Below are 13092 nucleotides of genomic sequence, written 5' to 3' on the forward strand. Positions count from 1 at the left end.
AAATGCAAAAGAAAAAAGCTTCTGGAGAAAAGGAGACAGGGACACAGTGGTTGGTGGAGAAGGTTGGAAGACAGAGAGAATATCTAAACCCTGATAATAGGCTGCTCCCCAATTTAAAGATTTAAATTATGGGAATAAGCACAGCCTATAATCAGGACAATATGGTACTTTAAAAAAATGTAACCCAGGCTATTTTACAAGGGTCATTCTCTACTGATTTTTGCTACAGAACAGGATAAGCGGCTCCACACAAAAACATTTATGTTCTGCAAAAGTATAGTAACACCTGTTTATTGATTTTCAACACAGGGTACAGAAACAAGAGGGAATTCGCATATGCGCACTACTGCTGCTAAGATTAGGCTTAGGAAAATTCATAACTGGCACTCACCCCAAAGACTCACAGAAGTTCACCATTGTCTCAAATCCAGCCATGGCAGCTCTATCAGATGCTTTGGAAGCTCTTCTCTTTGCCTAAAGGATTAAAGTTTTACAGTTCTATTTCATTCTTTGTTAAATCATTATAAAAAAATAAAGGTATCGAGCTGTTTGCATTTGACATGCCATGGCAAATAGACAGTTGCAGATGTGTAACCAAATAGTAGTAGAACATCAAAAACTCTAGTCCTAAAAAAAAACCTGCCCCTATTTGAGAAGACAAGTCCCAACGTAATTTCACAGACACGGATAGCCTTACCATGAAAGAGCATGATGTGCATACCCTCCTAATCAACTGCAATACTCCCTCTCTCTACCCAAGGTCCTTGGCACTGTATATATATATGCTAAGGGGGCTGAATGATTCAACCCAACTTAAATACACCATATGACCTAAAGTATGATGGCACCTCTCTTATTAAGTATAGGTGCTTCAGCCATTGCTAAGCACATAAGCAGCCATCTCTATAGACAAACATTGGCAATAGAATGCGTTGTACTGAGCACATCAGTTACTTTGAACATGGCACTGTCCTAAGATGCCACCTTTGCTACAAGTTAGTTGTAACTAGCATCTAGGAGTCACAACAGCTATGAAGCTATGAAGCAGTAGACCACGCACGGTGACAGCAGGGATGCTGAAGGCTGAAGTGTGTGACCCTGTAAAATTCACCTGTCCTCATTTACTACAGAGTTCCAAAAATGCCTGGAAGTAACATCAGCACAAGCGCTGTATGCCATGAGCTTCATGAAATGGGTTTCCATGGCCGAGCAGCTGCACAAAAGCCAAAGATCGCTATGCACAATGCCAAGCGTAGGCCGGAGTGGTGTAAAGCACACCGACACTGGGCTCTGGAACAATGTTAATGTGCTCTCTAGATTGATAAATCACGCTTCATTATCTGAAAGACGAAATTGTGTTTGGCTGATGTCAAGAGAGCAATTTCTACAGAATGCATAGCGCCTACTGTAAAGGTTGGCAGAGGATGTATTCCCCTAAAACAATTAATTAATGTACCAAAATCAAAGTAATAGTCATCCTACAAATTGATAGATGTCAGCAAAGGAATGGTTAAAAATCCACTGGTATATCTATATAAATCCTATCTATAAACTATGGTAGGGCTGTACCGCCTGTAACTTGTGATTAATTACTTAAATAGTAAATGGATTGGAATTTCTATATTCTCTATTCATAGAAAGGTCAGGTGGTAGGCCATTCACGTACATAAATAATCAAATAAACCACCAGTGATTCATAAAACACAGGGCTGTTTGGCAGACACTCACTCCCCAGGAGTATGGGGAGAACATACCTTCTGCAGCTACACCGCCTGTGAGCTCAACCCAGAAGGTGAAGGATTTATGTTCAGAGTAACAAGAAAATAGGAAAACGGGACAGTTACTCAAACAGGGAAACAGCCCAGCCATTCATAAATACGTGGAATGAAATGGAAAGATGTGAGCCAGGCCGTCTCGTCCAAAATCAGCGACTGACCTCTCAAATGCTCTTTGGCTTAATGGGCACGAATTCCTAGAGACGCATGCCAAACCCCATCCCAGAAGAGTAGGGGCTGTTATAACTGCGAGGTGGAGGGGGCAACTCCATATTAAAGCCCATGGATTTGGATTGATATGTCTAACAAGATATAGGCGTGATGGTCAGGTGCCAACATAATTCTGGTCATATAGTGTATAATGAAATCAGAGTTGCTGCAATTTGGAACACATGCCAAATTTCGACACTAAAGGCAGCAACAATTATTTAAAAAATTAAATTAAAAAAAACCCCAATGTAAGCTCAATTACAGTTTTTCTATAATAAAAATCCTGCACATTTTATCAGCAAAATGCAGAATGAATTATGGTTTGGCTCAGACAGGTTGTGTGACTGTTGATCATCTGCAATATCTGCAACTTCTTTCTTCATTTTGAGCCAATTTAAACTACCGTATTTCCCCATGTATAAGACGCTCCCATGTATAAGATGCACACTAATTTTGGGGCCCGAAATCTGAAAAAAAATGTATTAAATAAAGTTATTGTACTGGCAGCCAGTACATGCACATCACTTTCAGCCTCCCTGTGCCCCCTACACACGCATCCATGCTATCTCACGCACACACATACACACACACACATATATATTCATTAATTTACTCCCCCACCCTTACCTAAACTGCAGATCTTCTGGTGCCGCTCGCAGACTTCCGTGGGGGCCGCTGTTTCCCTCTGCGTTGCTCGAACAGGAACAGGAACGGAGCGGAGTCATGTGATGTACATTCACGTGACTCCACTGGGTTCCTGTGTCGCCTCGACGGAACAAGAGACGGTGCTGAGCAACACAGAGGTAAGCAGCAGGTCCCCTGCAGATGATTATTTCCGATAAACAAAAAAAATAAAAAAAAATCTACCACCAATGTATAAGACACCAAATTTTTCTAAAAAAAGGTGCGTCTTATACATGGGGAAATACGGTATTTTTGTAATAGTATCAATTATGCTGACTTATTGAAACAATAATATATGCTTTGTTCAACTAAACTCCATCAGCGCCCCTAAGAACTATACAATGTAAAACCCTGTCGCTCACCTGGGCTTGTGAGATTTCCTTGTTGATGAGGAAGCTCACTTGGTCCCGGTCAGTTCTGGAGTAATAAAGACGACAGAAGGACTGCTTGCCATCACGGCCGGCTCTCCCTGACTCCTGGTAATAACCTGCCATTGACTTGGCAACGTTCCAGTGAGCCACAAACCTACCAACAAACCCAAGCAGCATGTCATACTTCAAGTCAGTACATTGCTCATCACAACAAATGATTTTTAAATGTAAATTACTTAAATGTGGGTTTCCTATTAATGCACTCGCTCTCGAATTATGAGGTGTATATTTCAGAAGTAGGATCACTTAATGCAGACACATACAACTGTAAGGGAGCTAGCTTGGGGAAATGTGTAAAGGTCGTGAAACGGGAATAATGCAGGGATATAAACAGCACTCAAAGTAACACATATAACAAACAACTTTTGATTACTTGGTATTCATAGATATGTATTGTACATGCTTGAAGAATGGGTACCTGGAGGGTTACTGAAGGGGTTCCAAATAACTGTTACAATAAAGGAGTAATAATGGCCAAATAGTTGAGGAGTTATCGTTCTTACCTTACATTGGCTTTATCAACACCCATTCCAAAACTAATCGTAGCCACAATAACTGGAACAACCTCCTCCATCCACTCGTTCTGAATCGTCACTCTATCTCCAGCTTTAAGACCTGGTGGCAAAACACAAAGTGCTTATACATTCTGATATATTGTCGCACGCAATTATCCTCTATATAATAACTCTGTCACAGCTCTGATTCTGCTCACACCTTTAAAAGCTAAAAACAGGAGCAGAATCAAAACATACTCTCCAGGTGGTGCAGCAGCTGGAGCCCATCTTCATGCACCATGTGTGACAGAAGATACTGGATAATCAGAATAGAAAAACACTGCAATGAGGAATTGGATCCAAACGTTATACCACAAAGATTAGCCTTTTTATGCGTAACCTTGCAGGTGATATGTTCAGCTGATAAATACACAGTATTAACAGCTAGACCTATTATTCATGTAAACCATCAATGCCTCATGCAGGCCAAATAAGTAAATGTGTTTGCTCATACGGAAAAGTATAGTTCCACACTCACCAGCATGATAGGCTTTGGACTTGACCCCTCGTTGGGACAGCTGGATAGCCACCTCTTCACAACTTTCTCTGGTCCTGCAGTAAACGATCCCACAGCCTGAGAAACCCTGTGAGATTGGGTGATGCTGTGAGTTTCAATCAAATCAAACGAGGGCAGGAAAATGTGCTTGGATCACTTTTATGATCTTTTCTTACTTACATGAAATGAGTTTGCTTTCACATCAAGATTAAAACTCAATATTGAACTCAGCTTTGGTACCTATATCCTTGTCTAGCAGTTACTGGACAATAATAGGTATAGAATCTATAAATACCACTTGTATCCACTAATTCTCTACTGAAAAGAAAATCAGATTCATGAAATGGACAGTTTTATTAGTGAAGGCTACAGTTTTTTGGTAGTTTATATTTATATCTCAAGAGCTGGCATACAAAACTTTTCTGTGGGGCTTAAATACTTCATAAATGTGCCCAACTCTGCAACATCCTCTTACTGCTATAATATATATAGCCCCACAGAAAAGTTTATATATATAGTAAAAATATAGTAAAAATACTAAAGTCTACATAAATGCACCAAGCTCCCCAATTATCTCTTCGGGTCATACTAATGCAAAACAATATAACATTTTCCAAAATAAATATCAATCATAGGAGCAGAATCAAATATTTAAGTCCTTCCCTACCTATGGATTATAGGTAACCTGCCAAGAGGTCTTTTTTGACCTTTAAATTTAAACACCTGGCTGTGGGATTGTTTTATCGTTTGGTAACCAAAAATGTTTAAGGTTGTATTAATCTCATTAGAACCGTTAAATACGCATTTACCGAGATAATATTTTAACCTAATTTCTTCACATCTGACAGATATTTTGGTCAAATGAGGGAAAGACTCAATATATGCATTAACCATCAGATCTTTTTATGTACTGAATGCCCTTATCCCTCTAGTTGGCCAAAACCAAGGAAATGTAAAAATTTGATGTGTTGGTCTTTCTCAATATTATTCTTAAGTTTAACGGTGTCCTCTGAGTATGGATTTAAATGGACACTAGATTGTATGGGTAGGAATAGATATTGAATTGTTCTCATAAAAAAAGTAATCAGTCATATTAGCTATTTAATCTCTGTTTTCCTTTTTATACATAAGATAATCGTCTAAACTCCAAGTGGTGAATGGTGATTTACTTATATTATCGCAGATTTTGAAAAGTACTGCGGCCAGACCAAGTGCTGTCACTTATAAAAACTTTTTTGATCCTCTTAGGTGAGTTGGGATCTCCCAGAATCATATTCTGGAAAAAGAACAATGTACCCTCGAGAGGTGAAGTGTCTCTGTGGGGTGGTATATATGCCAGATATCATATAGATTTGAGGCTTTAATGAGACTGTTCAAAGTCAAATAAAGATTTAAGGCTATATAATTAGTACTTAATCTCAATAGAACAGTTCATACAATGCCTTTAGTTTTCAACCAGGTCTAATTTATCTACCAAATCAAACATTTCTACTTGTCCACCCTTGATAATGCTAAGTGTCAGTAAGTTCCCATCTGTATTTCCCATTATGTTGTCTTACAAATTTTAGGACCAAAAAAGTTGCACATAAAAGTTACAGTCCTGAAACCATAACAAAGTCGAAGCAAAGTATATACAGTATATGTGTAAAGCATTTTGGAGAAACAAGCTGAGGGGAGTTTGTCTTGACCACTACAGCATGTATTTTTTAATTTAGTAGATGAGTGGAAATGACTAGACAACTGGTTTCCTGCTTCACTGGAATACTGAATTACCATATTTGTCTGTATGAAGAAAATTGTAAAGAAGATATCCCTTTATCATTTGGCAAGGCCGCTTTATTGAGCGGGCAAAGTGGGCTTTGCCCAGGGCCCACTAACCTTCGGGGGCCCACTGGCAGTCATACTGCCGGTTTGGGGCTACGGTGACCACATGTCACAGATTGCCCGGGACATGCCTTGTCCCGGAATGAGGAGTCTGAGTGAAGGAGGTCTCAGCCAATCAGGAGAGACTTCTCAAGAAGAGAGAGTTCCTCCTTCACACCAACTCAATGTAAGCTGCAGCCAGCACCACGTATGTTTGACCATGTGTGTGACTGTGTTTGTTTTTTCACAGTGTTTGTTTGTGTGACTATGTCTGTGTAATGTCTGGTAAGAGAGGAGTGAATTCTCTGAATCTACTCATGCCTGGTATTAGAGGGGTTAACAGTCTATATCTACTCATGTCTGTAATGAGTTATTAAATCTGAAATCAACATGGTTTAAAATTCTTCTTAATAATTAATATATAATAGTATACGTGAATCAGGGTGTATGTGAGATATATATATATATATATATATATATATAAATATATATGTATATAATGTATTTTATGTGTATGTGACGGTGTGCATATGTGAATCAGTGTATATATATATATATATATTTGTACAGTGGGGGGGCAGTGGCTGTAGTGGGGGGGAACAGGGCTAGTGGGCCCTCCACTACAAGCCCCTGTCTGTCCCCCCACCTACAGCCCCTGTACTCCCCACTACAGGACAGGAGGGGGCCCACTACTATATTGCTTGCCCAGGGCCCAACAGAGCCTTGAATCAGCCCTGCGTGCATATATAAAGATTTCTTCCAGAATTAGTCCAGTGTATAAGAATGCCGAAAAAACAGAATGTTGCTGTTAGTCCAATAAAAAGGTATTACAAGATTCTGTTTTTTTTGCATTAAATACTAAAAATTGGGAGACAAATAAAAACACACGTTTTCATAGTTTTGCTGAAATGTACTGACTTTTGCTAACATTTTACCTCACCTTATTGGCTTCATTCTATATATTTTACGTATGACCTTGTTGTCACTTACCCCTTGGGGCTTTTTTTCTCCAAGAGCTTTCAGACAAAATTCTTTCAGGTTCCCATAAGGATCGCCTAGTAGCTCCTTCATCTGCACGTCATAAAACAGGTTGAAACGGAAGCAAGGCGTTTTAAATATAGCAATGGGTTGGCGCAGCTTCAGTGAAGTCATGATGTCTTCTTGCACTTGCTTAGTGGCAGTGGCAGTGAGGGCCACACATGGTGTTTGTGGTATGCGGGAGCGCAAGGAACCCAGGCGCATGTAATCGGGGCGGAAATCATGCCCCCACTCTGAAACACAATGCGCTTCATCTATGATGAGGTAGGACAGAAGGCCACGTGAGACAAGCAGTGTCAGAGTGGGCTGAAAACCTGGAGACGCTGCCATCTCTGGGGTGATATAAAGTAATTTGATTTTTGGATGCTCGCTCTCCAGGTCTTGCAGAATATTTTTGCGTTCCTGAAGAGGCAGCTTGGAGTTCAGAGAGCAAGCTTTTATCTTTAGAGCAAGCATGTGATCTACTTGATCCTGAAACACCAAAGAACCAGATAAATCATTGTTAGTATTTGTTTCAGAGGAACTGCTTATTTGAAATCGTCACACATATTTAAAATAACTTCTTGACAGAAATATCCACTTTCTTTGGCTCACTGTTGCCCTTTGTTCACCTCAATGAAACACGGCTCATTTTCATTTACAAGTGGGTGCTAACTTTCTCCTAGCTAATGGGACCTTTGGTGCACTGCATATGTTCTTTCTTAACCCCTTAATGACAAAGCCCGTACATGTATTGTTTTCAATGGGTTTAGGGACCGCCCATTGTCCTTAAGGGGTTAAGTACTTTCTCCCCTAGTTAGTGAGTTCAGGAAAGAATCCTACTGGTACAATGCTTACAATGATGTAAAAAATGAAAGGTCAATTCAAATAAAACCAAAAGCGACAATTACTGATCGCTTAATGACAAGCAGACCGACCATAATTATTTCCATATTGGGTCTGTTTAAGACTCAGAATATGTCCAATTGGCATGAGCATTACACCTTTTATATATATTTGGCTACTTCTCACCTGAATCAAAGCAATTAGAGGAGAAATGACAACAGTGATTCCCACGGCTAGAACAGCTGGAAGCTGGTAACACAGAGACTTCCCTGCTCCGGTCGGCATGCACACAAACACATCTCTGTCCCCTAAACAGAGAGAGGAGAGTGGTTCAGACACATTTATAATAGTATAGGAACTATACCTCACTTCTGCATCCAGATTATGTATCTACAACAGTAAAGAGAATAAATAAGGCTGATTTGAGCTGGTTGTTCCTTAATTCCATTGATACTAAGGAGCCTTGCAAAGTAAAGAGTTAGTAGATATGAATATTACCACTTACAAGGGAGAAATACCAACATATTTTTGTACCAGGGTCATGGACTATAGTAGTCTGTACAACAGAACAGTATACGTATGAATGCAAAACACATAGAAACATGAGAGTAACCATCTTAAATGGACAGTAATGGCAATTTTAACCCCTTCGTGACAAAGGCTGATTTTACTTTTTGTACCCTTCGTGACCGTTTTAACATTTCTGCGCTGCTCGTGTTTAGCTGTAATTTTCTTCTTTCCCGTTTACTGAACCCACACACATTAGATATTGTTTTTTTCAGGACAAGAAGGGCTTTCTTTAGATGACATTGTTTTGATTGTATCATATTATTTACTATTAAAAAAAGTATAAAATATGGTGAAAAATTTAGAAAAAAATGACTGTTTCTAACGTTTAGTTGAAAAATCTTTTACTCATCTATAAAAGGTAATGAAAAAACCTGCTAAATAGATTCTACTATTTGTCCTGAGTTTAGAAATACCCAATGTTTTTATGTTTTTTTGCTTTTTTCTGCACGTTATGGAGCAATAAGTACAGGTAGCGTTTTGCTATTTCAAAGCCTTTTTTTCCAAATCTGGTAATTCTTCCCCCCATGTGCCATTTCGGGTATCTTTGAAGCCGGCCAATGCAATTTACCCCATCAAATCATATATTTTTGAAAACTAGACAGCCCAGGGTATTCCAAATGCTGGTATTTTAACCCTTTCCAAGCACTTATTCTACCATCAGCCTTTGTCAAACTTTATGGTAGTAATTTTTTTGCATTTGTTTTGTCACACACATTTTACTTTAGGTATGAATAAACAGGTTCTGGTATATGTCACTATCACAAAACACCCCAATATGTGTTCAGCAACATCTCCTGAGCGCAGTGATACCCCACATGAATGATTTTGCCTGGCTGTTTGGGGGCAAAAGGGCCACATTTGGGGCATGCACATTTTTCAATGTTGAACTTTGGCATTTGGGGATCCACTGCCCATGCCCTATTTGGTACATCTTTGAGCCGGGCCATTTCAGTGTGCCCAACAAAACCATATATTTTTGAAAACTAGACACCCCAGGGTATTTTAAATGCTGGTATTTTAACCCTTTGCATGCACACATTTTACCACCAGCATTTTTTCAAAGTTTGCAGTAGTATTTTTGTGTGTGTATTTTTCCCACACACACCTACTTTATGTATGAATTTACAGCTCCTGGTATATGCCGCTGTCACACGACACCCCAATATGTGTTCAGCAACATCTCCTGAGTACAGTGATACCCCACATGCATGGGTTTGTCATTTTTGGGGGGAACTAAAAGGCCACATTTGGTACGTGTGCATTTTTCTAATTGGAAATTAGATGTGTGGCCATCCTTCCCCCCGTGTTAATTGGGACCTTGTTGAACCGGAGCGGTCACAGTCCATCCCCAGGTAAGTGTTTGGTGTCGCTGGATGCCTCCTAAACGCTTTTAAAACGGGCTGTTGACGCCCCGGGGAGGGGCCAGAGATGAGGTCGAGGCATTACAGCAACGCCGTTTCGGTGCAGAAAGCGAAAATAGATCGCTTTCTGCACCCGTTTAATGACGTGCCGGTCCTGGCACGTCATTTGTCGTTATCGACTTGAATTTCCGTGACGTGCCCGGACCGGCAATTGTCATCAAGGGGTTAAGCTTTTGTTTGGACGCATACAATGTATTGCAGCTTATAAATAAATATGAAAGCCTATTATCAGATCTGTATTCACTGATAACCCTAAAACAGAGCAGTTTCAAAGACTGACTATAACATGCGAGTATACACTGTATTAGTGGAATACAGGGTCAAATTGAATTTGTACTTGGATTTGTGTGTGGGTATCATGCTCCTTTTCATGGTTACCAACAGTGGATGGAGGATTAGCAACGCCCCACCTTTCACCACAGTCCGTGTTGCGTTTTCCTGCAAATCTGTCCGGAAAGAATCGAACCCAAAGACATCCTTAAGGGCCACTTGGACTCTGCACTTTGAATTGGCAGGTAAAGAGGTAGAAGGTTGGGAACACATTTTCTGGCTGAGGAAAAATAATGGAAAGTTAGCAGAGTTAGAAAATTAATATTATCTTTCACATCTAATGCTATTAACAGAAAAACGTTAGGAGATTTATTTAATCTCACTATCTACCCTCTACCCATTTTTCTTTATGTCACTGCTCTTCTTTCCCCTGACAACAACCCCATTACCTTATTATTATCATCTTTTATTATATAGCGCCAACAATCTACGCAGCGCTTATACAATACATATATTCAAGGGGTATGACAAGACGAGAATTGACAGACTAAGACAAACCGATACATTACGGGGAGGGAGCCCTGCTCGCAAGCTTACAATCTTGAGGGTAACAAACATAAAGAACAAAGAAAGGTGAGAGGTAGTGTGGTGGTTGTATCGGTGACAGGGAAGTTCTAGCAACTAAGATGGTGCGGCTTCTCTGAAGAAGTGGGTTTTGAGATTTTTTAATGTTGGGAGGGAGAATGAAAGATGAAGGTTCGGTGGAAGTAAGTTCAAGAGGTATGGGGACAGCACCAGTGGAAAAAACGTAAAGATCGAGTAGGGGAGTATTGTTTCTGAAAGTTTATATGGATGATACAAAAAACAAAAACTGTCTGCGCTTCTTACCCTAATAAAGTTGGCAAGAAATATATAAACATAATATAAATGAGAGGTTTTGGTTATATGAATTGGCCAAAGCATAATTAAGCTCACCTGCCACGTCAAGGCACACTCTCAATAGGGTGAGAACCTACTCTCACCTCCTACATAGTGGGCACACAAAGCAGTTTATACTGCTACCAAAACCTTATTAATGTGTTGGGGGAGGTGCAATTAAACCTCCTCCCCATTAATCTAGTTTATATGGATGATACTGAAGACCAAATGAGTATATTACTTTGCCAAGAGATGAAATATAAAGAGAGAACAGCAGAGGCCCAAGGACTGATCCCTGGGGAAAGTCAACCCAAAGTGGAAGCAGTGATGATGTCTTGCCAGACAGAGAAGGAACGGTTAGACAGATATGAGGAGATCCAGGAGAGAGCTGTATCCCGAATGCCTGTAGAAAAAAGTCAAGAAGAAGAAGGTGGTGATCAACAGTATCAAAACCAGCAAAGAGATCCAGGAGCATTAGAACGGAGGAGTGACCTTTTGCTTTGGCAGAGAGCAAGTCATTGGAGACTTTTGTTAGAGCCATTTCAGTAGGGTTTGAAACCAGACAGTTACATGGAGGAAACATCAATGACAAACCATCTGATTATCACACCTTTGAGATCTCTAGGCTGCTGGATTCTGTATGTGACTTTTACAGCAATCACATCATCCTTTTTCAATGAGTCCTCCACCATGTCTCAATCCCCTTAACCACCTAATAGAATGTAAACCCACACGAGCAGGGCCCTCCTCTTTTCGTTATCTCTGTTCATAATTTGAGGCTAAATAGGATTAAAATAAACCTCATGAACTGGTTGATAGTTTAAAAGTTGATACGACACTAAAAAGACCCCTAAGTGCTTAACAGTAGAATATTTCTATTGCCCCACACCTACTATGTTGCTAGAACAGCATGGGTCAGTCATATTCTGTCATTCTGTCTTTCACTTACTCATGTTATTGTTATTTTTAATGTTATTGTTCAACTTGTATTTTCCTTGTACTGTAATAAGCCTACAGAATCTACTAGTGTTCTAAAAACACAATGTAATGAGTTTACATTTTACAGAACCTCTTATGTGCCATGTGGAATGTGTTGGGGGTCATACCATGGAGGCTAGGAAAGCAACTGTGGTTGGGATGTATGCATTTCAGGATATTAGAAGTCAAAGTCTGTATAAATAGCTTGGTAACCATACTAACTTGGTGTTGAGAGTTCCACCAAAGGCATCTGTGTCCTGCTGAATGGCAATTTAAAGCCATAGCCTATTCATGCGACTATGGTGGCCATTGTATGTTCAGTGAGAGTGGGTTGTAGAAGAACATTTTTAATACTGCTTATGGTTCCCTGAAATGATTATTCAATGTAAGATATCACTACTAATAATGCTAATATAAGTAACTTTATTTTAAAACGACTGGATACATATAATATAAATATAGCAGTAAAATGATTATAAGAACATGAGGCAAGTCTACATCATGAAACATTAAAGGGTAATTGCTATTTATGGATACACTCTGTATTGTAACTGACATTTCCTTCCATTGTTTTAATGACGGACACATCTGCTAGTAATAATACAAATATCTGAAGATGTATTGTCTTCATGTAAAATGTCTGTGTCATTTCTTATTGCTTCCAGTTTTCAGGCTTTCAAGTTCACCCTACATTTCCAGTGATCCTATCCTCAGGTTTGACTCAAAGTTATTACTTCTGAAAGTGTAATTCGTATTTTAGTAATTGCTTAGAGAACTACAGGTAATGCATGTTTCTGTGTGTCTATGACCATAACTGCCCCATGCCACTCTCATTACAGCTACATAATGTAAGATTTCAGTAAAAAGCAATGTAGAGACAGCTAATTTTATATGATATTCATCCCCGGCTGGAAAAGTGTCAATTTAAAGTGTCTCATTGGCAAGCTTTGAGATCTAGGGTTCAAACACTGATTAAATATATATACAAACAACACTTATGTAACATGTGGCGGGTGTGAAAAACCACTTACTGCCAAGTCATCAATTAACGTTATACGA

At 39.5% G+C, this 13092-nt stretch overlaps 1 protein-coding gene across 1 annotated transcript in view; it reads right to left on the reverse strand.

The window, feature by feature from the left end:
* LOC149281586 (ATP-dependent DNA helicase Q5-like) overlaps positions 1-11747 on the reverse strand; it is a 44593-nt gene extending 32846 nt beyond the window's left edge. Inside the window, exons 1-8 of the mRNA XM_089499155.1 lie at positions 11650-11747; positions 10278-10417; positions 8063-8184; positions 7004-7522; positions 4133-4238; positions 3604-3715; positions 3032-3194; positions 392-474 (exon numbers count right to left, since the gene is read on the reverse strand). Of these exons, the coding sequence (XP_089355281.1) occupies positions 392-474; positions 3032-3194; positions 3604-3715; positions 4133-4238; positions 7004-7522; positions 8063-8184; positions 10278-10417; positions 11650-11747 (1343 nt within the window). The remainder of the gene's footprint in view (positions 1-391; positions 475-3031; positions 3195-3603; positions 3716-4132; positions 4239-7003; positions 7523-8062; positions 8185-10277; positions 10418-11649) is intronic.
* Between the last annotated feature and the right edge of the window lie 1345 nt (positions 11748-13092).

The sequence above is a fragment of the Sceloporus occidentalis genome, unplaced genomic scaffold, assembly GCF_023333645.1.
Source record: "Sceloporus occidentalis isolate IW3139 unplaced genomic scaffold, rSceOcc1.0.p SCAF_130, whole genome shotgun sequence".
Taxonomy (NCBI): Eukaryota; Metazoa; Chordata; class Lepidosauria; order Squamata; family Phrynosomatidae; genus Sceloporus; species Sceloporus occidentalis.